Genomic DNA, 24,185 nt, shown 5'->3' on the forward strand with positions numbered 1-24,185 from the left:
GGTTAACATGAATGCAGCATTTCTTTGTATTTGTTCAATGGCCAAGTACCTCAACTAATTGATGTTTTTCAAGCGGTGTTGAATGAGCTCCTTTCGGATTGAGATGATTTGCATTCCAATACCAACAATGACTACTTTGAAATGATCCTTCTCCTCAATGACGTGCATGTGGGAAATGTTATTCACTTCACTCATACAGCATGCAATTATCTCAAAAGTCTCTCTTTGAGGTGAAACTGAATAGACATTAAGGCGTTGATCAATTCCAATAGATACGACAAGATTCAATTGATCTTGAATATTCTCTGAGAGAATTGTTGGAGTGGAAAAAACTCCACTCACGGCTGAACTATGAACTCCCTCCAAATGCACGTTCGATACTAGTCTTAATTGTTGGCTCAGCATTTCAAATTTCAAAATTGCCAAATTCACAGATTGATCGTCGCCTCCTGTACACACGTGAATGATGGAGGGATCATTTTCCAAATGATGAACATGCATGCAATTCACTCCTGATTGATGAACGTCACACTTAAAGAATGGCTCAATTAAAGTCAATTTGAAATTCAATTCTGACTCACAATGCTCTATATGTTTCTGATCCAACATGCAACAATAGAGTTTTCCATTGGTCGATCCTGAAAAAATCAACCGTCTATCATGTTCAAGTGGAATAGTAGCAAGTGACAGTACTGGACCATTATGAAGGAATGAATGTGCGATGGGTTTCAATTTTCTCATTTGCTTTTGAGTTGAAAAAACTTTCACAAGACCATCGCTGCTACCCACAAGAATGATCAATTCTTCCAAATTTGTAGTACAAAAGAATGCATCAAGACTCAGAATTCTAAAATTAATGATATCCATTCGCGATTTGTTTTTCATGTGGTAGGTTTTGAAAGAGTGTTGTGGATGATGAGTCGACTCGCGATTCATAAAATCTTGATAAATTTGAGGATGAAAGAGAGAAAGATATTGACTCGTTAAATTAATGTTAAGCAACAGGTCCGTAGTGATAGAAGATGTCGTGTCACGTTCTTCAATTTTCCAAATTGCAAATTGTTCTTTTCCACCTCCTGAAATTAAAATTTTAGAATTTTCTACGTTCAATAATTATTCAGAACATAACACACAACAATATTCATGGAATATTTCCCTTGAAACGATATACTCTACATTATTGGGACTTACCTCCATAATCGAGTAAAGATAATTCTTTTACACTACTTTCGTGGGCGTTCAATATTGCAAGTGTTGAAATATTATTGCAGTTTTCCTCAATAGGTGATGTCTCGTGTGAGGTATTCACCTCGCCATATGACAATATTCTGATTTTAGTGTCTTCACTACATGTGACTATTCGAAGGCCATTGTTCGATTTCCAATGAGTTGCATTTAATACCTCTCTTCCATGAAATAGGATAAACGGAGTCTGATTTTTAAATAAAGACAAGTCTTTCTCTTGTTTTTTCTCTGTAAAGTTCATGATAAGAGAATCTCTAAAGAATGAAGCAGAACAAACAAGTTGGGGTGTGTCATATAAATTTGTGTAAACAAAATCATAAATTCCTCTCGAAGCTCCACATTTACAGGAGGCAATCTAATATATTAAGCCAAAAAATTCAGAATTAAATGAGTTCAGTGCCAAACATTGCTAATTAACCACTTACTCGATATCTCTTGGTATAATTGTAGACAATCATGTGCGACCCATAAAATCCAATTAATATAATTTCAGTCTCCATCTTGTTGAATGTTGAGGCTGGAATTGTGTCCGCAAAGTCACATCCATCCGACACAACTTGGAACGCTGTTTTCTCAGCACTATCTTGCATGCGATAGGAAATGAAAATTCTATCGAGATTGGTCATGATACTTTTCAGCCTTTCCTGTTGATGTTTCACTAATGTAAACAGTCCAGTATTTTCATCTTGAATAAGGTTGTAGAAACAGATGGATCCATCTCTTCCAACTGAATAAATAGTCTCTCTGTTAATGTACTTAATGTCACACACTTGATCAGTGTGGGCCATTCGCATCACAAATTCTGGTGCCTTTTCATCAGACCCGTTAATGTTTTGTGAAGCCCTCAAAATGTGAATAAATCCCTCATCATCTCCCGTAATGAGAATGCCTTCGTCTCTTATTGCACATAGTGTTTGGATTTTTCCCTTTACCAAATAATGAGCTCCTTCTGTCACAGAAGCACATGACGCAGAAGATAGTGAATTCACTTTCATGGAAGATGATGGCTCACTCGATGAAGAAACTTCTTCCCTCTTTGAAGATGAAATTCCAAAAGCTTTCATTGTTCCTGTTGGAGATGAAAAGTATAATGTGAAAGTATCATCATCCAAATTGCTCACCCAAAAAACAGCAAGTATCCTCGAGCTCATTGCTTGAAATTTGGCAATGACAGTCCCAGTGGAAATGTCTAAAATACAGCAATAGCCAACAGAGTTTCCAATGCAAATATATTGCTCACACGGAGAGCATCTCACAACACATAACAGAGGAGCAGCATCTTTGGATGAGATCGATCCCATTCCTGACACCATACTCGTGTTGAAAATTTGTGAATATTTTCCACTGAGTACATTGACCTTGTACACAAAGCCCTTTTTCGTTCCAACATAAATGTGTTGATTCATGGCGTGCATACATCGGACCATGTCTACTTGTTTTTTGGATTGATTTGGTAAAACTGTCATTTGAGGTAATTCAAAGTTGTGATGAATGATGGCATAATCTTGAATTTTCTTTAGGGACCACAATTTTACAGAGCTATCTCCTCCTCCACTAGCTATGACTTGTTGTTTTGAGTCAATGTCAATCCTCCAAACATTTCTTCCAATATGACCCTGCAAAGTGGAGACACAATTTCCATCATAATCCCACACTCGAATTGTTGCATCTTCACTTGCCGATATGATGAAATGTTTTGTGAATTTGCAATGCCAAACTCTAGCATTGTGTCCATAAAAGACAACGCTGGTATATGATTCTTGTGTTGTTTCTAAGGTTTGGTTAGAGTCTATTGAACTATTATGTGTAGAATCTTGGAGAGGTTGTTTGTTGAATTTCCAAAGAATGAGTGTTCTGTCATCGGAGGTGGAACATAATTGTTTTCCATCCTCTGACCATTCCACATGAAAAATGACACCATTATGTCCTTTCATTTGAATGACCGTATCTTTGGTATTATTTTTGCAATTCCAAATAATTACTGTATTGAAAACTGTGCCAGAAGCAACATGAATATTTTCTAAAATGGAATTAAGATTTGTAGTGGAGTCAATGTCCTGTAAGCTAGTGTAATTCCTGTTGAAGAAGAGAGCCATGGAATAGAGTAAACAATTTGGATAGGATTTGATGGTTTTGAGAAGAGTCATATTTTGGGTGAATTCTTGTATTTTCCCTGAGTGTTGTGTAATGAAAATGTTCTCATGCATGAATTTTCGAAATTCCTCTTTGGTTGTTTTCAAAATTGTATCATCATATGAAAGTATTTGAATAAAGTTGTGAGCATAGCCAACACATAAACTTTTCATGGTGAATTGGGTATGAGTTTGGTCATAATAATTACTATTGATTGGAACATTCAGCACATCAAGAATCCAATCACACATTTCTCCAAAATTCCATATTTGACATTGTTCTACCCGAGCCATGCTCACAGAGGAATCATGCTCATCCATGGTCAAAGATATCAATAATTGAACAATTTTTAATCGTTTCTGTCCATAAATTATAAACTCTTCGATGATAAAATTAGTATTATGTGGCAACGATGATGATGATAACGAATCAATGTGTTGAAGGTCCAAACTCTGTCCCTCAGGTTTGCCACATGAAATAAATTTAATTCCTTTAATACTTCCTCCCTTTTCAAAGATAGCAATGCTTCCAATTTCTTTCCCGGATTGAGTCTCAAAGATATGAAGTTTTGGACCAATTCCTGCATAAAGAATGGATGGCACAATTTTAGAGAAATTAATGCAATAGACTGGACCCAAATACACGTTCTTTTCAAATATCGTAATGTGATTGGCTATTGTTTTAGAATTATCGACTGAGGAATACTGAGCGGAAGAAATTGTCGTGCTGATAGGTATATTCGACATTTTTTCGTTCGAAATTTCGAAAACTCAATAAAATTCAAATTCAAAACTCAAGACACCTCGACACATTCCATCAATAAATAAAAACCTCGACACATTCCATCAATAAAAATTTACTCGAGTGCCGGGAATTGAACCCGGGTCGCCAGAGTGACAGTCTGGAATGCTACCACTATACCACACCCGATTCACATTTGAATTAAAGTCTCTATGATGACAGATATTCTTATTAATAACGTATTTAAAATATTCGACAGGTTGTTGTGGTTTCTTGACTTGACAACGAATTTTTCCAAATTCTCTTTCAGTGTTCTTGTGAACATTCTGAATTAAATGAAAAATTGACTATCAGACACATTGAGAGATTGTGTCACAGTTGGTTCCACAAGTGTGGCTAAAAGTGTCCTCAAGACACGTTTTTCTATTCTCTGAAGTAATGTAAGGTTCGGACTCAGCAATGAAATAAACATTGCTCTTGAGATGATAACATGATAAATGTACATGTAGAGTTTTGAAATTGTCTCCATACCTTTTGGGAATGATGAATCGCAGTTCTATCAAAAACATGGTAAAATAAACATGAAAAATGTATCCGCGAATCGGGTGTGGTATAGTGGTAGCATTCCAGACTGTCACTCTGGCGACCCGGGTTCAATTCCCGGCACTCGAGTAAATTTTAGTTTTAATTGTTTTGTCAACCAAAAAATGTATATTTAATGTTATTTGTTATTTGATTGCGGGATTTGTTCATTTCAACCTTTGTTTCGAATTGAGTTGTTTTTTGCTCCTAGTAAAAATAAATTTGGTAATGTTGTTTAATAAAATTTTTATGGAATTTAGATTTTTCAAAATTTAAAAAATGAAGCGAATTGGCCTATTCCTCGTTGCTCTCCTCATCGCCTCGGTGATGGTTCATGCCTTTGGAGAGGACAGAAACTACATTCAAAATTTGAAACAACAAAACAATAAGATTGAATTTTCATCACCATCACTCGCCATTGATGGCCTCGTACAACATTTAGGTTTGGTCTTTAAAGGATTGCCAGCTGACAAAGTTGTTTCCGTTTCTTCTTTGGACCTTTTTGAAAGACCACTCGTCGGTATCGTATTGATTCCAACCAAATCTTCCGAAGTGAATGATGTTATTGTGAAGAAGGTTGAATCATTATTTGGAAAGGAGGCTGTTACCACAGTTTCATCATTGAAGGCTGTTGATTTCGCTTCCAAGACTTCGGGCATTGTTGTTGTTACCAATGTTGAGGTATGTTTCTTGTTTGTAATGATGATAGTGTTTTATATTGTTTTGTTTGAATTTTAATACAAACTTCGTCATCATCATGGTGCTGCGACGATAATATTCATGGAACACCAACGCGATGTATTTGGGTAATGACATCTATTCATTCATTCAAACAACACAATTGCGGGTTCGGATGACTTTCTGATGTTTCTTCCTACCATCCCAACAACAACAGAATGTCGAAAGCGAATTGAGAATGATTCCAGAAAGATCCGATGTGGTCTTGTTGAATTTGGAAAAGAATCTCGAAGTCATGACACCAACTCAAAGAAAGCTCATGTCTGTCTACTTGAACAACAACAACACAAACACCAACACTTCTAACAACACCATCAGTGATGCTGAGCGTGCTGACTATCAAATGCAATTGTGGGTTTGGGTCATTGGTATTGTTTGTGTCATTTTGGCTGTGTGGGCTGTCACTTTGATTGATTACAGCGGAGACCAAATGTTGTACGCCCTCGAAATGACAAAGAGTCACCATGATTAGAGGAATTTGTTCCATGTTATGAAAGTATGCACATCAACAAGCCCTTACCCAAATGTTCATGCTCGAGTGTGTGCTTCTCCTTTATTCATGCCCTTTTTCCCCCTTCTCCATCAATAGAGCTTTTTTCCTTCACACTGCAGTTTTTAATCCTAATAAACACCCAACTATTTAACTGAACTCTCCATCATCAGTATTGCATGTAAATTACGAAGCTGTCATCCATTCACAAACTTTAGTAACTATATTTATCGGAACCATAATTTTCAAAGGCTTTTCCGATAAATGCCGCTTCAGAACCCTTCAAACTCCAACATTTATGGATGATGTACAAATCGTAGTGTAGGGACAACTGAACAACATTGAAGATAAAGCTACTTGGAATCTCATTTAATTGCTGACAAAATAATAGGCAATGCATTTTCTATAAAAGCAAAGTTACTATGGAACAAAGAAATCAAAAGAAATGCATTTTCTTTTTGCTGCAGCAAAAAAAAATACCATTGCCAATAATAAGGTGTGTTGCAACTCCAAGTAAATAAACTTGAATCTACGAAAACTCGTCTTGCTGATTCAAAATTTGAATCAACCAATTGGGTGTAATTTCTTGTTGTTTTGTCTCAGAAAAGACTGTTGGAAATATCACATACAAATAATCATTTTCTCCACTCACTGAATAGGTATGGTTAAATTTTTTCCAACTCACAACAGCATCGTCCATTCCTGTCACTAAAAAGGCATTCCAACATTGTGCTACTCTGGTTCCTTGCCAGACTAGTTGGAAAATTTTCTCAATAAATAAGGGTGGTAAAATTCCATCAAGCTTAATGACGAAGGTTTGATCGACCTTGGAAAATTTCACATCATGCAAGAGCGCATTAGAGAAGAGTAGATTATTACGTTGTGCCACAATGGTATTAGTTGCATCCTGCTGCGTCTGTGTCTGATGAGAAGTAGTTGTTGCATGTGGCAACACAGATTGAGTAGAGCTCTCATCATTTAAGGCACTGAGACATTCAGAGCCCATACCTCCGCTCAATAATCCAACACATGTCAAAATTGCCTTAGCTGTTTCTTGTTGACAAATTTCTCTCTCTTCAGACAATGAAAGAGACTTTTTGAATATGGACAACAAGTGTGTGTTCACTTCGTCATCCTCATTGTCATCGTTATTAACATCATTATTGCTTTGTTCAGTATTTCCTGAAGTATGGTGAAGGTTGCCTTCTTCATGGTTGTCATCTTCATTGTCACTTGTTTCATCCATGAGACTGGATTGAACTTGACGAGAATGGCCTAGTTGTTGCAACCGAGAAAATCCTTCCAGTGTGGAGGTAGTGCTTGGATGATGCTTGTTGTTCTTCTTCTGTTCACTCTTTTCACCTCCTTTTGCAACTGTTTCAATACTCAATTCAACTCGAGGGAGAACGAGAGATTCTTCCTTCAAAATTCTTACATTGAAAGTGTCCTTTCCTGACGTCTTTTTAATCAAAACTGTTCTTGAACTCGCACCAGATGTTGTTGTGGTTGTTCCCTCTAAATTATTGATAGAGGTATTTCTTGACATGATAAAAGACTCAAAGTCTGACATTTCAATCCAACAATTCTTTTCAACACTATAAACTCCAAAGAAGCAATGCATTGGGCATGTTTCTTCTTTGTTCAGAGACCACAGCAATCGTTCATATTCTTTAGATTTTGGTTTGAAAGGCATCTTGTATCCCACTGTTGAATAATAATCACTCTCAAAATTAGCAGAGTGAGCGCTTGTCTTTTTCGAGTGAATTTTCTTCGTCTCATTTCGTTGCAATCCAATTTCAAGAAGTGTATCTCGATCAAATCTGAAACGTAAATGATGTTCTCTTTCAGAAAATGTTGAAGATGAGGAAGTAGGCATGATATCATTCAAATTTGATGATGATTTTGCTTTAAAGATGGGATAGATGGCCATTTGGTTGGCACTCAAACAGTCTGTATGAGCTCCAAGAGTATGACAATAGACTAAATAATCCGAAGAGGATTTATCATCTCTCGTTAAGACTCGTTCTTGAACATAGGAAATAATATCCACGGGTTGAATATTTGAACAAATATAAACGACCGAGTTGTCCTTTAAATCTGTGCAAGTACGGAGAATGTTTTGAATCAATTCCTTTGAATTTACCAACAATGATGATTCACGTTTGGAATTATTCTCTTGAGAGCGAGAGGCTTTTTCTTCTTCCTCGTACGAAACTAGACCATCTTCTCCTTTGGAACGGCTATTTTGATTATTATTATAATAATTCAATACAATTTCCATTCGATAATTAAACGGATGATTCCGAATGATATCGGAATGATTGGCCTTTTCATGTTCCAGAAAGGTATCACTCCAGAAAATCATTCGGGAAGGCAAAGGTTCAACTCCAGAACTGAATTGAAGCATTTTTTTGTAAGTTGAATTGTTCCTTTCCGAAAACAAAACAATTTTCGAAAACAAAACATGATCCTAATGACATGGTTTCTTTAATTCTTTCGCCAATTAATTAATTGACTGTATAGAGTCATTACATTAAAATCAGAAATGCTCTCTCTCGTCATGACGTTGATTAATTTCTGTACTCAATTTCACCTCTTAAAATAAGGTAAAGACAAAATATCTTGTGCATTTGGTCTTGTTACACTTTCCTTCTCCAAAATTTGAAGGACAATATCTGCAAGCGCTTCTGAACAATCACTCTCCAACATTTTGTTTTTCAATATTATCCTTGATTTCCCTTTGCGAGACCAAAATCTGCCAACACGACATGAATCTTTTGCTGTTGTTGTTCATCAAAGCTCTTAATGAAAATATTCGATGGTTTGATGTCTCTGTGAATGATATTCAACGTTCCGTGCACATAGACAAGAGCATTACATATTTCATTGTGCTTTCCACAAATGGTTGAAATAGTTCCATTTGACTTTCACATTTAAACATAACTAGACTCGATAATACGTTATGTAAAACATTCAAAAACAATTGAATAGGATGCTTCTCATCAAGACATATCACAGGTCATAATGAAATGAAAAAATCCAACGAAAAGTCAATTGAAAAAAAACTGTAATAGCTTCTTCTTCAACAAAGCACCACACAACTTGAAACAAACACAAGAATCATTCATTTAAACATCAATTGAAAGATATTTATTGAGAAAATCTCCTACATCAATATCAATCTATGGAGATCCAATCCATTCAGGAGTGCACACTCATGTGATGAACAGTAATCACATCCTCCATAATCAATCAATAAAATTCATATTTATAAACTCTCCACAACTTCTTCCATCAACATATACTCAATAATTAACTCTCCAATTCAATAATCAAAAATTAAATTGAAAATAAATTTTTCACTCCTCATGATGCATACTATTGAATTAACTCTTATCAATAAACTCTACAAATTTCAATATAGATAGTACATATCAATATCTATCAAATATATCATCGATGAATATTAGTGATAATTCTCCATTGAAAAATGATGTGAAAAAAAATTTTTAAATTAATCAGTGGAGTGCCACATGAGAGAGAAACAATCCCAAATGCAACAATTCACATAAATGAGTCACTCTCTTCGTGATGAACATTTTGATATCTAATAACCATCACTTGACTCGTCTCGAAATAGAGCTAGTCTTATCTCATTACCTTATTTGCAATACTACTCGACACATGACACTCAAAAATCTCATCCAAACATTGGTTTGTTGCTTTTTAATCATTTCCTCTGTTACTACTTGTTCCTGTTCAACCTCACCAATGTAATACTTATCGAGCAAGGCTTGATTGGTAATGGTTTTGGTTGGATGGTGGCTGAGGAAGAGTTCAGTGGATTGTCTTCCGGCTGCCAACAAAATCATCACTCTTCATATTTTTAAAGTGAGAAATGTGAAAGGACATCAAAAACAAACACCACAACAACAACACCAGCTCCCTCCTCTAATCACAGCTCCTCAACATGATCATCACATTAAATACATTTCAAAAACAACAGAAGAGTAAAATTAATCGGATAAGAATAACTGATCATGATGAAATTCAACAATCAGAACACAGCCACTCAAACAGAAAGTTGAAAAACTCAACAAATATTGTTGAATTAAATCAGGAGAGTAGTAGTTTTTTTACCATTACATTTAAATCTTGATGTTATTTCCTCATATACACTCGATGATGAATACTATTGTAACAATATACAACACAAGGTAATTTTTAGACGAATTGGTTTGTGCTCGCTAGATGGTGTGAGTACCCACCGAAATTACCTTCTGACAGCACAAATCCCTTTATTTATAAAGGTACAGAATGGTGTAGAGGTGAATAAGGGTTGAGAGTTGAATGTGAAATAAAGGAAACGAAGTGAGTATAAACTCTACTCATGGGAAAACAAGAATCCATGAGGAGAGGCGACCTTTATTTTTGCTAAATAAAGTCAATTGACAAAATATGCAGAAAATCCTAAACACCGGACCTTTATCAAGGTCGGGTGTTTGAAGAGACTACAAACCCATTAGTCCTTCCTTTAATTAACAAACGAATTTTATTGTTTACTCTTTCGAAACATATTTTGTTCTTCTTGTGTACTCAATCAAAAAACACCTTCATTTGATTTTCAATTTCTTCTCTATTTCTGTAAAGAATGCCATGCTCTTTAACTTTCTTCACAGATTGTTCAGAGGAGGTTGTACCTGATTCGTAAATATAGTGCCAAGTAAATTGAACACCGCCATATGTAACTGATTTTAAAATATTTCCATCTTCGACAATCTGTAACTCATGTTTTTTAGGTTTCAAATATAGTTGTACATCCTTATCATTTCTTTTTGTCATTACCTTTTCAACTTTTCCATCATCAACAATTGCATGAAAAATCAATTCAAGCAAGAAAAATAGATATTTCTTTGGTAGCTCTAATGTCGTGGTTTTGGCTATATTTGTTTCATCAATTATATATTGTTGGGTTAATAGATTATCAAGGTCAGTCTTTGAACATTTGGAATCTTTGCAATAAATAAAGTCAACAGTAGAAAATGTGGTCTGTTTTAAAAATATTTCTACTACTTCATCACCATACTTAATAATAGCATAATCAAAACAGGGAAAAATTTCAGACTCTGGAATGAATAGTACTCCTGTTCCTTTTGGATAATTTCTCTTATTAAAAATATCTATACCTTTCAAACTAAAGCTCTGGTGTGTATTAATTTCATATGATAGAGATGCAGAAAGTGATTCCAAATTGCTCATGTGTGTTATAAAGAATTTGGCAAAATGATTTCCAATATGGTATTCTTGGGCGATCAAATACCGTTCAAACAAAGCACCCTTTTCTGATCCTGAGATATTTTTAGGTATGATATGTCTTGGAATATTGTTGCAATAATATTGGAACAAACATCGCTTGGCAGGCTCATTCACAATAAAAAGTTTTCCATCATGATCTTTGTACATTAAACCCTGATCGTAAACAATACCTCCAACATCAGTGGGTCTTCCCTTATAGAGACCTAGAGTAAAAAGACCTTCTAGTGTTTGGAGAAAGAGTTTCTTTTCCTCCTCATCCAGCTTTGAATCCAATACACGCAATCTACGTCTATACTCGTCCTTCGTTAAAGTGATAAATTGATTAAAATCTTCATCCGTACCCTTTTACCTTGCAGAAAGGAGGCCAATTTTCTCAAATCTCTAGGAATTCTTCCTGTCACATAGTCTATTCTTTTCTCATTTGGATCTAAACCAAAGTCTTCAACAAGTGTATTAAATTCTTTTTCAGTTGGAGGAACAATTCTAACTATTTTTAAACTCTCTCCTCCAGGTAAATGGTCTTCAAAAGAACTATGAGCACTTCCACAATATATGGTCATTGTATGTGTGCCTCTCGTAGAGCCTGTCCATCTTGTAAATTTACGGAAATAAGGTTCTAGAGCAAAAATCTTGCCATCGTTGTCAAGTCTGAACAATTCATTATGTTCGTCAAACAAATAGAACACTCGTTGATCTTTTGCAACATATTTGCTCAAATATGAAACAATATCGCCTGATTTCTCCAATTTTGAAATAACGTCCCCAGAAAGAATGTCACTATTCAATGATAAAAACAATCCAAGCAAATACTTGTTGGCACTATATTTCTCCTTAATCGAATAAAAATCTATCCAAGCACCACAAGTTGGAACATAGAGTACTGGAATTGAATTCACAAAGGCATAGGCAGCAATGAGATATAATGTATATGATTTTGAAACCCCATGAGGACCTGAGAAAACAAATCCTTCTGCACCAGCAACAACCTTTTTCAGTATATCAAACCGCTGACGAGTCAAAAGATATTTAGCTGTTGGATCAAAGTTTTTTGGAACTAAATCGCCATATTCTTGAAAGATAGGGAGTTGAATATTTGTACCAATTAGTTTTTCCAGTTTTTCCATGTTGGTTGGATCATGTAAATTACGGAGGTAATCATATTTGGGATTTGTTCTTTCCTTTCTTAATTGTTCAGATATTTTGCCTTTCAACCGATGCTTCCAACGATCAAGCAAATTGGATGATATCGTAATGAAATTACCTCTTATCAACTCGACAATCCATTCAGCAACAGCTTTACAAGTGGATTCTGGTACTAAAGCAAAGTCCTTGTTGCTTGTTATGACATTTGTGGCATATTGAATTTCTCTTTCAATAGAAAAATGTTCATTTCTCTTCTTAATAATATCCTCGACAATCTTTGAAAGAGATCTCCCATCAAATTTCGCATCGTACAAAGGCTGTGCTTGTTCTGTGGTTAATCCGGCTCCTCCTTTTGATTCGGATTCGCATAATGCAGCCTTTGTTTGTTCTGCATTCCATAGTCCAAAAAGTTTGGGCATCAAGGCATCATTAACCCAATGTATCACTGTCTTGCAAGTACTTTCAGAAACCTTAGAAAAGTCTTTGCTGCGAGTCATAGATTTAAAAGCAAAATATACATTTTTTCTCTTGATATCCTTTACAATGTTATCAAGAGAGTTTCCTTTGAAACCAGCGTCAACGAGAGGTTTGACATCATCAACGGTCAATGAGGCTCCACCTTCACCTTTCTTCATACAAAGGATAGAAGCAACTTCTTCCTTTGTCCACTCATCGTAATTAGTGAAGGAGAGAACTATTGTGGACACTACTTGAATGGGAGAGTTATTATTAGCTGTTGGTTGTGGTGCTGCACTGATTGATTTTTGGTTGGGATCATCAGAAACAGTTGGTTGTTCTACATGGTTGTGCTCAGCACCACTTCCATTTCCTCCCGGTCCGTTAGAAGAAGAAAGACTTTTTGTTGTTACTTCATCTTTTGCCAACAAGGAAAGATAAATGGAAAGAGCGTACCGAAGTGTTCCTTGTATGATGATGATTGGACAAAGATTTCCAGAGCGAGAGGTTAGAGGCTGAACCAAGTGTATCAACACCAAAAACTACACCTCTGAAAAACAGAGAGAAAGAGAGTGTTGACGAGGCTTGTTTACAACTAAATAAATGGCGAGCAGCGTTTTTCATCACGTCAAAATATTTTTTTTAAAAAAATTTCAATATAATGAAAAAGAGACCTTCACCCACATACTAATGAAATGCCCTAATTACAAGACCGAGAGACAAGCAATGTGGACTAATCTATGTAGTATTGCCAACCAATCTTGCACTAAGGAGAAGAAAAGTAAGAAAGATCATAGATAAAATCAGAGCGAATGCAGATGTATGGGTATTACTTGGGGCTAAAATCGGATTAGGACCGAAGTGGGATAGGATCTTTTCAAAAGCAGCTTACAAACAGGTGAACTTAATATGGATGAAACGCAATGACTACTATTTTGAAATACTCGGAATCAAATGGGATAATGAATTGCATGGATATGCACCCTTTAATTCTAACCCGTCACGACAACAAACTCAAAAGCTGTTTTTAATCTTCACCATCTTTTTGGAAACGAACATGATTACGATCCTTGTGGATCCGTTTGCTCCCGCAAATAAAGTCATGCCTATAGTTATTATCAAAAAAAAAAAATTGATTCGGAACATGATGGTCTAAGAAACGTTCAAACAATAATAAGTATCGAGTTGCAGCAATCAAAAGAAAGGGACAAGTAGAAGCAAGAATGGAAGCATTAGAGTACAAGAAGCAACATCCATCGATTTCACTTCGTCGTCTCAGACAATTATTTAACGTACCAATTGCAACAATGAGTAAACTTATCAACAACAAAACACAAGTGGATTCAGTTGTTGGAAGACAGACCTACTTTACAATGCAAGAAGAAGAAGAAGAATTGAAGAGATGGGTTTTCGAGATGGTCGATCATGGATTTGCAGTGTCTTCTGATTTATTGATATTCAAGGCGCAAGAGATGTATCAAGTAAAATATAACACTAAAAAACGGATCTCTTATGGATGGTATCAAACATTTAGAGAAAGACATGCAGACGTTGTTATGCGTTCACAAGACCACATTTCCTTAATGAGAAAAAAGAGTGAAAATCCTTCCTTGGTTAAGCAATTTTTTAGAGTATTGGAAGAATGTATTGAACATAATCATCTATTACCTAATCAAATATTTAATTGTGACGAGACAGGTATTGTTCGGACTAACAGTACGAAGTTTACACTTGCCAAATTAGGAAGTCGAAATGTGAGGATCAATGTTCCTTCAAACAGAGCTTTGTCTTCAATCCTTGTATGCTGCAATGCTGCAAGAAATGCTCTTCCTCCTTTCTATATTCACCCTGGAAAGTCGATCAAGTTTGACTACTTTAATAATAAGATCCCCGATGCTTGTGTTGGAGTTTCATCTAAAGGTTATATGACAGCCAGTTTATTCAAACAACGGTTCCACCGACACTTTTTGAAACATTGTGGTAGTCACAGACCTGTGTTATTGTTATTGGATAGCCATGCCAGTCATGTCGATTTGGAAGTTTTGAAAATAGCAAAAGATAATAATGTCATATTATTTGCTCTTCCACCACACACCAGCCACCTTTACCAACCTCTAGATGTTGCAATATTTCATCCTCTTAAATCAGCATTTGCAAGATTAACCAGTGAATTCTTAACTACAAATCCCAATGGTGAACCCACCCACAAATTTGTGGAAATGTTATACGACGCTCATGAACAAGCTGTGAACAAGACAAATATTATTCATGGTTTCGCTGCTTCACGTATCTACCCTTGTGATGCAAAGCAAGGAATTGCCAAATTACAAAAACCTCAGATACAAGAGCCCTCGTCACAACCCAGCCCAATTTTTAAGGAAATTTTGCAAGTCCCATCTCAACCACCACTACAAAAGATTAATACTTCAGCAAGTGGTGAAAGCATTAACTTTATATTGTCCTCCAATGAGTTATTGAAATTGCTCAGAAAACTGTGGACAAGGAAGGAAAAAGATAAACAAGAAAAAGAGGAGAAAAAACGTAAGCGTATGGAACACAAAAAGGAAAAGGAAGAAGAGGATGCAAAACGAAAATTATTGAAGGAACAGAAAGCTAATGCAGTATTTTGTCGTTGTCATCATGCGTGTTTGACAAACAAATCATGTCCTTGCAAAAGCGCAGGAAAAGCATGCACTGAATATTGTTCTTGTAAAGCCAAGTGCGGAAACATTAACACATCAGATACACCAGGCGTATCAGCACCATCTAATTCCAATCACGTATGTTGTGTGACGAAGTGTGATAAATCCACGAATCAGCAAAATATGATCCAGTGTTATGATTGCCATAAATGGTGTCACCAACAGACTTGCTGTATGCCACAACAAAGAAATATTGGAAACAAAACAATGTCAGTGACTGTGTATTGATTGTGGGGAGAAAGAGCATTGAACATCAATATCAGTTTAACAAATTAATAAAGTTGTAATTCAAAAGTGTTCCGAATTAGCTGTGTTACAAATTAAATTTTTTACAATACACGTCAGGGAAATTCATCACAAAACAATTTTGATTGGTCACAGTTTGGGAATCTAAAAGTATCTTATCTTCCACCATCAACAAAGCGTTTTAGCGTTTTCGATTTACCGCAAGCAGAAGCGATGTCCTTTTACAACTTTGTAGAAGATTCGTATTTAGAATGGAAATAAAAACCGGTTTGTCCTGTTTGTAAAACAGAGATGGGTTATAGTGAAATGTTGCTTCATGTTGCTAAAGGTGTTGACTATTGAAAACAGATGTATGGTTATGAATCAACAAATAATGTTGTAGCATCACAATCAACAACCCCCTCTACTGAGCCCATCACTAATACCACACCGAAAAAAAGAAAGCAAGACGTTATTGATGTAGATTCTGGTGATGAGGAAGCAGCTCAATGTTGTTTAGCTGTCAACAAACATATCACTTCCTGTGCATATCAACATAACGCTTGTTCTCACATTATTCAAATTAGTCACGCTAATGGTGTGGTTAAAATACCAGTGTGCAAACCAGAGCACTACAAAGATCAGAATTTTCTCAAAATAATTGAGAAACGATTTCCAATGGACGTAAATGATACAAGTGTTGGTGAAAGTGAAGATGTTGAACAAGTATTATGCTCAGGCGGCACTTTATGTAATCAAGGTATTAACAAACAACCCAAAGTAATTAACAAGAACGTCATCAGTATTTGGGTATATGCAAAACGACATATCCATAACTAAATTGCTTGAAGTTGATCCTACTCGTGGTGGATTTATGTATCAAAGAGCTATGGTGGATCAACTGTTGATGATGCAATTACTAAATTTTATACTGAAAAACTGGAACTGTTATCAAATGAAAAAATAGTAGCGGATAAGGGATTCATGAGTTTAGTTAATAAGGGCAATTTAATTCCACACAAGAAATCGAGAGGATATTTAGAAGTTAGACAGAGAGAACAAAATCGATTCATTGCAAAAATAAGAATAATGATTGAAAATGCTATCTGTCATTTAAAGAAATTTAAATGTATGTCAGAAAAATTCAGAGCAAAAGGATCAGCCGACGAAATTTTGGAAAGTCATCATTTTCTTTGCAAAATAGTTCTCTATTTAATATACAAATACAAATATACTTCTGGAATTAGAGCCTATGAATCTGATGATGATGAAGATGATATTGGTGATGATGACACTATGGATTGTGATGATGATGAGTGGGAAACAGAAACTGATGAATGAGCTAAATAATTTTGTTTATCTAACACTCCGAACAACTCGAGAGTGCTCTGCATCAGCCTGAACACCTCCAGAGATCTCCGAGCTGCTCCAGAGTGATCATGGATCGTTGTTTTTCAGAGACGACTCCAGAGCAGTCTCAAGAACTCTTCAAAGCAAGCGCAACTCTCCCGAGCGTTACCAAATGGTAAAAATGAGAATCGGAACACATTAAGTGAGGAGATCGTTTTCATTAATAGTAATGTCAAATGCTTTTGTAAGGGCATTTCAAATATCAACAAAGTACATGCTTGTGTTGAGCTAACTGTTGCATGAAGAGGGTTGAGTCATGAATCAAGCAGGTGGTAGAAAAGAAATCAGTGTGGCTGTTCCATTAATGGTCTTTTGAAATAACGTTTCAAATGATAAGTCTTAGAAAAAGTGTCCGAGTAATATATTCTGGGGCTGTTGAGCAATTTCATCACTCTTCGACTGTTTTAATTGAAATACTTGGTGGTGTCGGATGTTCTTCAGCAGCCTTCTGATTGTCCTGCTCTTGTTTTTCAATCTGTTCTTTAATGGAAAGAGCAGATTGTTCCTTAATTTGCTCTGCTTCTTGACCTTGGTCAATAATGGATTGAATATCGTCTCGTGTGAAAGTATGAGTTAAAACTTCATGATGGATTCCTAGAAATGACATCCTCATGTGATCAACCTTGTCAAGATACTTTTTGAGGAAATTTCCAAACAGTTCACTTCCAGTAACAACTGCCAATGCAACATCGTACCTGTTGGATAGTTTCAATAAGGTTCCTAAATCTTTTGCAGCTACATCTGGAGCAGAGTATGCAAATAATACGCGCTTGGAGTCGGTTGTAAGTGTGAACCTTTCAAGATCCTTGCTCTCGTCATCTTTTGGTATGTCATTGCTGTTCGTTTTTGCGTCATGTGTTGTAGCACTTGTTGTTGATGCAATTTCTGATACATTCTCTTCATTGCATGCCACGTATAATTTAGATGCCACAAATAATTTACCTCTCAGACGATTGACCTTTGAGAGCTGTTCTAGCATGACCTTCTTCTTTTCTTCGATGAGTGTGTGGTATTTGGCCTTCAGGGCTAATTGTGTTCCTTTTGTTGTCGATGAGTTACTCTCTGCGGTGTTGAGCTTAATTTCAATATCGGCCAGCTCCTTCTGCATTTCATTGAGATCTTTGATCGCTTTCACAAATGTGGCCAATGTCAAATCTGTAAGCACTGTTTGTGACCAATCCAACACATGTTTCAATTCTTGAGGAGGTAGCACGAGTGTGTCATCAATAACTGCAGAAATATTCTCAATACTCGTCGACGTTAGAACGCCCATTAAATGTTGAGCAATTGTTGGTGCTGTAGATACCTTCACACTCGAATATTCCTTCTTCAATATTTTCGATTCAAATCTTTCCAAATATTTCTGATGCTGCAGTTTGCTGGTAAATAGATAAAAAGTACCGATACTTCCGTCATCATCTTCTTTCGTGTTGCCGCCTTCGAGCATATTCATTGCTCTAAAGTGTGCATATTGAACAATTTTTCTGTAAAAGAGAGTATGAAATTCTTCAGCTTCTTGTTGTTCCTTTTCAGAGAGAGATTTTCCTGAAGCATTGGCATTTTGTATTCGTTCATTCCATTGAATTTTTTGTGTTATTAATTTTTGCATTTGTAAGGTTTCTTCTAATTGTTTCTTATCATGGATACTGTCCATCTCTGATTTGCTCAAAACAAATTGTTGAATTTTTTCCTTTTTTAATTTTTCTTGAGATTTTGCAAAGTTAGACTTTTTGGCTGGCTGTGTCTGTTGTTTGGAGACGTTTTGAACCGATTTGTTTCTAAGATGATGTTCAATTCATGTTTAAAATTAATCAATAAATCATTGTTACAATTTTCCATGATCAAAGAATATTGTCATTCAAAATTATTCCATCATCATTTACAATTATTCCGATATTTCAAAAACAAAAACCTACACAATAATTGCATAATTTCGGAACGTATATTTTGGTGCAATTAAAAATTTAGGAATAATTAGTGGTCGTGCCAACCCCGGCCATTGATGATGATGCTGCTGGCACAAGGATTTCAAATAACTTCCATCCATGGCGAGAGAGGATCCATGCATTCTTCCAAATCGCAACATTTTTTTAAAATTCTTTTTGAGTTTATTTGCATCTTCAAACGATTGAAAGTGGAGGACGAGTTCTTTCCAATACCCTTTCTCAACGTATTTCAACGTCGGATTTTGTCAACAGTTCGGACCGAAGTTTGAACACATCATCCTCACTAGTCAATATCATTTCTTTGTACGTAGTACTGAAAACCATATGGTTGTTGTGTAGTCCAGTGTCTGTCACCAGTAAAGAGATATTCAAGGCCAGAGTAAGAAGAAACCTCTCATAACTCATAACTCAACTCCGAGCGTTATAGGAGTTGAAAAAATCAAAAACTCCTTCCGACAGTCAACTCGAAAAACAAATTCCGAAAAAAATGTATCCAATATCATCTTCAAGGCTTTCCACTCATCCAAAAGTTGCTGTGGGAATGATAGCAACTCTCTCCATCTTACTTCTTTTCATGAATGTATCCATAGTGCTGGCATCCTCCTCTGTTGAGACTCCGAACTCTTCTCCTCTTCCGATCATGAAAGAATCAGATACCTCTAGAGGTCCAACAACTACTACGTTATATAAACCTCTGCGGGACGTGCTTCAAATCGATTCCCGAAGTGAGAATGGAAGTTTGGTGCTCATGATATCAGCTCTGGATGATTTTTTGGCAAGTTTGCAAAGTAATGAAACGAGAATGGTTTTTCATGATGTGAATCATCATGCTCTTTCGTATTATCATTCCGTATTATCGGATATGGATTTATTAATTTATTTTCATACCACAGAGAATGAGTGTGCCAGAGAATATTCTTTTCAAGCATTGGCAACACTTGATTCGATTGTTCATACTGTGGAAAGAGTGAGAGCAAGTTTTGGAAAGAATTTTGATACTCCCGAAGAGACCTTATTGATCATTAAAGGAAACAAAACAGTCGAGACGAGTGGACAACAATTGACTTTTTCACATGATGTGAATTTGCGAGTGGCTCAATTTAATTGCCTATCTTCGGAATATAATGGAATGTTGTGTGATAAATTATTGGGTGGAACTTGGTGGAGAGAAGAGTCGTGTGACACGAACAACTCTTATGATATGCCAAGCTTTTTTGAAATGTCACTAGGAATGAAAACTGCTCTTTCATCTCACAGACGGCAGCTCATGAAGACCTTCTTAATGAAGAGGTTAAGATTTTTCAATTCGAAAAAGAGAGTCGGATTTTCAGACACTTCCAAAGAGAGTGTGCTCATTCGTGTGAACAAGATGCATCTCTTGGGACAATCTGTGCCCAATGTCAAGATTGCCATTCAACATGATGCATCACAAGAGGAAATTCTAAATGATTCCATTGAATATATTCGAAAGGGAGAAGAATTGACAAGCACCAGTAGTGACCACTCAATGGATGCCAAAGATCATATTTTGAAATTTTTACACTCTAAATATTACTTTGATGAGAGCAATCGTAAGGTTGAAGAAATGCTATTGAAGAAAAGTTTCCCAAGACCCTATCTCTTCTATGAAGAATGTGATTTCACTCAATTATATGCCATGGGAAATCCATCCAAGAGAGTTCGACCTATCAATCTCTTCCTACTCTACAAGGGAAAAGCTCACCATGATTTCCCAAGAACCATGATTAATGCATTTTTACAGACCTCTATTGCCATGAGTGAGGAACTATCGATTGGAATGGTATACATGTGTTCAGGAGAGTTGATTAAAGCATTCGAAGCATCCAGAGACATTAATGGAAAGGGTAATTTTGGTACCATTGTCACCCACAACTTTTTATACGGCAAGAGACAAGCTGAAGTGATGGATCGAGGCCTCTTACTTTTTTACAATCCATATGTGAAAAATAAGAACTCAACCCGTGACTTGACTCTTCATAAGGGCGAACCCTATGATGCACAATTTCTTCTTCCAGATTCCAATAATGTCCTGAAACATATCAATGTCATGCTTCGACAAGGAAAGGGCCTCAATGGTTATGCAGATTGGAGAGATACTGCATTCTTCATGTTCAGAGGAATGACTTCATTGAGTGAAGTAATTTTAAAGATGGTACGAAATTGGTTAGTGAAATCTCCAGAAAATGCTCGAGATGAGTTGAGTCTAGAAAAGAATATCATTCCCTATGTTGACCTTGTGAAGCAAGTGCTTCAAAATTCTACAGCATTGAGAGAGGAAAAATTGAGCACTTCCTCTCTTCCTCCTTCACAATTCCCAGATGATGATATTGAGTATGGAGACAAAATGTTGGAAACATGTCACGTCATGTTGGAATATTTAAATGAAATGATTCAACATTTTTCCAATGAGCAGAATGCTGTCATTCAAAAACAAGACGTGTGGAATTATATTGACGGAAAAATTTCTTCGATTCAAAAACAAATCACTGCAGTGCGAGAGGAGAGAGGAGATGAATGCGGAGTAGAATGTCAGGAGTTGTATATGAAACTATTTGTTGCCAATTCGTTTAAGGTCATTGAGACTCAACAAAAGAGTGGATAAATTAGAGTCTCTAACATTAGTGTCTCAAACTAACATTAACCAAAAACAAGTAGAAATTTGAGCATATTTCATTGGAAAGTATTGTTTTCAAATACTTTTTATTAAAATCCACCTTAAAACCTTAAAATGAAGTGACAACTATTTCTTCTTGATGCAATACGATGGAACAATGAAATTTGAGGAATCTTGTGGACCAGCCTTGAACGTTCCAAATACATAATTCCACACAAAGAAATTTGATTCATTCACTCGAATGGGTTCTCCACTCTCTGCACTTTCCCAATATGTCGATGTCAAACGTTTCCATTTTCTGCAATGCACACCATTCACCACATCAAATCCCTCAAAGATTGAATTTGCCAACCAATTGGGAGGAAGTGGAGGAAATCCCAATTCATTCACAATGCAAGTCTTATTGTGTGGATAAAAGACGAATTGCGTATTCTCGTTGTGGAGTTGAATTTGGAGAGGTTCATTGAAAAATTGAACTTCAATTCTTTCGGATTTGACTTTCCACGAATTGCTGATCCGCATAAAGGCTAATTTTGCTGAATTGGAGTCGACAGAACCACCGTCGTTTTGATAGGCGAGTGCTGACCATTCGGATGGAAAGATGGGTTGAGAAAGGGCAGTGCAGCTCAGTAGAGAGAGTGTCATGAGAAACACAGCGACAAATGTACACAGAAGAGGCAGGTGACAACTACCACGAGGATTCTGCATTTTTTATGTTTGTTTGGTGTTTGATTGAACGAGAGAGTGAAGAAATTCAAATTTAAAGTTCACAAGTACGGAGATGAGGACTCAACTCCGACCGTTTTGGATTTATTTGTTTAGTAGTCCTTCCTCACTCAACTTGTTGTTTCCATATTATATTCATACGTGTGAAGGTCATCTTTCCACTGTTTTTCGTTCATCAAGTCATGATCAATTTTCGATGTGCAATATTCTCTCCAAACTCATGAAACTCTTCACAGGTCACCCACAAGTCATCCAATTGTGAACTCTTAGCCAAGGCCAAAGCACCCATCCAAACTGAATATTGTCTCTCTGGTGGTGCAATAATTCCAATATTCACATTGGTTGGCACTAAATGGTTCAACTCGTTTCTCAATCGAGTTTCAATTCCACGGAAAAGAGTATTTCCTCCTGACAGTACAATGTTCGACCATAAGGTTGATCGAAGGTCCACAGGACATTGTTGAACACATTGATAGATCATTTCATGAAGTCCTAGAGTGGTACTTGTTGTTGTATTTGTTGTAGTTGCAGTTGTTGTTAAGACATTGCTAAGGAAACGAAGATGAGGTTGAAAAAGTATTTCCGTCGATTGAATTCTCACCTTGTCATCCAACACAATCTCCTTTCCATCCGGTAATTGATAATGTGTCACATTCGTGGATGTGAATTTGGATTCAACCATTTTCATGAAATCCGCTTCATAATCTTGTGAAATGAAAAATCCACCCCTTCTCTTAATTTCATCCAATGCTTGATGTTTCATAAATAAAGATGCATTATTCTTTAAAGAAGAAGACTGTTGTTGAATCCTCCTTCGAATCTCCATCTCATCGTGGTCTTGTTCATCGTTTTTCAATAGCCATTCCAATTGTTCATTCACATATCGACCTCCCAACCCATCACCGTTCTCACCACCAGCACCACCAGCACCACCACTCTTCACCACTGCATGTGGCAACACCATTCCTTCCACAATGGGCACCACATAGGTCATGTCATGACCACTACTCACCTCGAGACCACTAGTGACATGTCTCAACAAAGAACATTTGGATTGAGTGGCGCCATAAAATTTTGGAACTTGGAAATTCTCAAACAGTAAATGCAAGAGTTGTTTTTTAGAGTGCATGGAAAAGAGAGGACAATGGGTCATGAAACAGGGATGATCTTCCGATGAGATTCTCAATTCCGAATCGTACATGAAATGCAGGACTTGTTCGAAATAAAACCAATTTTGGATTTGACCATGTTGGACGGGATAATGCAAGAGAAGTTCATCATCATCATTGTAATCATCACTACGATTGAGCATTGGAGGAGTGTGATGGTGCTTCTTCTTTACATATTCTCCCACTTGATCATCACCAATGAGGAAGGAGGATTTTTCAATCTCGAGAAGGACATTCCGAAAGACACTCCGAGGAATGAATTCCCGATTGTCGAGACCACATTGAAGGTTGTAACTTCCGAGATCCACCACACAAGCAAGAGGATCGGTCATGCCGTGCACTATTGGTGACGATGTTGGTCAAACAATTTTTTCTTTTGAGACTCGATTGAGATGAACTTGATACACTTTTGGAGATAATGAACTTAAGTAATGAAAAACATGGTCTGAATGACTTCTCATGGTCTCCAAGATCAAAAATCAAAAGATCATTTTTCATGTCGACTCTGCTGAGAGGCTGCAGATTTTT

The 24,185-nt window shown here is 36.4% G+C and overlaps 9 protein-coding genes across 9 annotated transcripts; 3 read left to right on the forward strand and 6 right to left on the reverse strand.

Annotated features, from left to right (window-relative positions):
• Positions 1–54: 54 nt before the first annotated feature.
• Positions 55–4,124, reverse strand: FDP41_006113 (uncharacterized protein; the record flags this gene model as incomplete). The annotated part of the gene is made up of 3 exons (XM_044709713.1): positions 55–1,100; positions 1,192–1,600; positions 1,671–4,124. The coding sequence occupies 3 exons, from the start codon at positions 4,122–4,124 to the stop codon at positions 55–57; spliced, it is 3,909 nt and encodes a 1,302-aa protein (XP_044559352.1).
• Positions 4,125–4,980: 856 nt separating this feature from the next.
• Positions 4,981–5,911, forward strand: FDP41_006114 (uncharacterized protein; the record flags this gene model as incomplete). The annotated part of the gene is made up of 2 exons (XM_044709714.1): positions 4,981–5,382; positions 5,597–5,911. 2 exons carry the CDS (start codon positions 4,981–4,983, stop codon positions 5,909–5,911), a joined length of 717 nt encoding a protein of 238 aa, XP_044559353.1.
• A 547-nt stretch (positions 5,912–6,458) lies between these two features.
• FDP41_006115 (uncharacterized protein) lies at positions 6,459–8,336 on the reverse strand (the record flags this gene model as incomplete). Its single annotated transcript, XM_044709715.1, has 1 exon — positions 6,459–8,336. The coding sequence occupies one exon, from the start codon at positions 8,334–8,336 to the stop codon at positions 6,459–6,461; it is 1,878 nt and encodes a 625-aa protein (XP_044559354.1).
• A 2,189-nt stretch (positions 8,337–10,525) lies between these two features.
• FDP41_006116 (uncharacterized protein) lies at positions 10,526–13,023 on the reverse strand (the record flags this gene model as incomplete). The annotated part of the gene is made up of 2 exons (XM_044709716.1): positions 10,526–11,506; positions 11,587–13,023. 2 exons carry the CDS (start codon positions 13,021–13,023, stop codon positions 10,526–10,528), a joined length of 2,418 nt encoding a protein of 805 aa, XP_044559355.1.
• A 1,044-nt stretch (positions 13,024–14,067) lies between these two features.
• On the forward strand, positions 14,068–17,112 carry FDP41_006117 (uncharacterized protein; the record flags this gene model as incomplete). Its single annotated transcript, XM_044709717.1, has 3 exons — positions 14,068–15,624; positions 16,141–16,551; positions 16,657–17,112. 3 exons carry the CDS (start codon positions 14,068–14,070, stop codon positions 17,110–17,112), a joined length of 2,424 nt encoding a protein of 807 aa, XP_044559356.1.
• Positions 17,113–17,569: 457 nt separating this feature from the next.
• FDP41_006118 (uncharacterized protein) lies at positions 17,570–19,267 on the reverse strand (the record flags this gene model as incomplete). Its single annotated transcript, XM_044709718.1, has 2 exons — positions 17,570–18,959; positions 19,098–19,267. The coding sequence occupies 2 exons, from the start codon at positions 19,265–19,267 to the stop codon at positions 17,570–17,572; spliced, it is 1,560 nt and encodes a 519-aa protein (XP_044559357.1).
• Positions 19,268–19,614: 347 nt separating this feature from the next.
• FDP41_006119 (uncharacterized protein) lies at positions 19,615–21,750 on the forward strand (the record flags this gene model as incomplete). Its single annotated transcript, XM_044709719.1, has 1 exon — positions 19,615–21,750. One exon carries the CDS (start codon positions 19,615–19,617, stop codon positions 21,748–21,750), a length of 2,136 nt encoding a protein of 711 aa, XP_044559358.1.
• A 138-nt stretch (positions 21,751–21,888) lies between these two features.
• Positions 21,889–22,470, reverse strand: FDP41_006120 (uncharacterized protein; the record flags this gene model as incomplete). Its single annotated transcript, XM_044709721.1, has 1 exon — positions 21,889–22,470. One exon carries the CDS (start codon positions 22,468–22,470, stop codon positions 21,889–21,891), a length of 582 nt encoding a protein of 193 aa, XP_044559359.1.
• Positions 22,471–22,663: 193 nt separating this feature from the next.
• Positions 22,664–23,989, reverse strand: FDP41_006121 (uncharacterized protein; the record flags this gene model as incomplete). The annotated part of the gene is made up of 1 exon (XM_044709722.1): positions 22,664–23,989. One exon carries the CDS (start codon positions 23,987–23,989, stop codon positions 22,664–22,666), a length of 1,326 nt encoding a protein of 441 aa, XP_044559360.1.
• Between the last annotated feature and the right edge of the window lie 196 nt (positions 23,990–24,185).

The sequence above is a fragment of the Naegleria fowleri genome (genome assembly GCF_008403515.1).
Source record: "Naegleria fowleri strain ATCC 30894 chromosome Unknown tig51, whole genome shotgun sequence".
Taxonomy (NCBI): Eukaryota; Heterolobosea; class Eutetramitea; order Acrasida; family Naegleriidae; genus Naegleria; species Naegleria fowleri.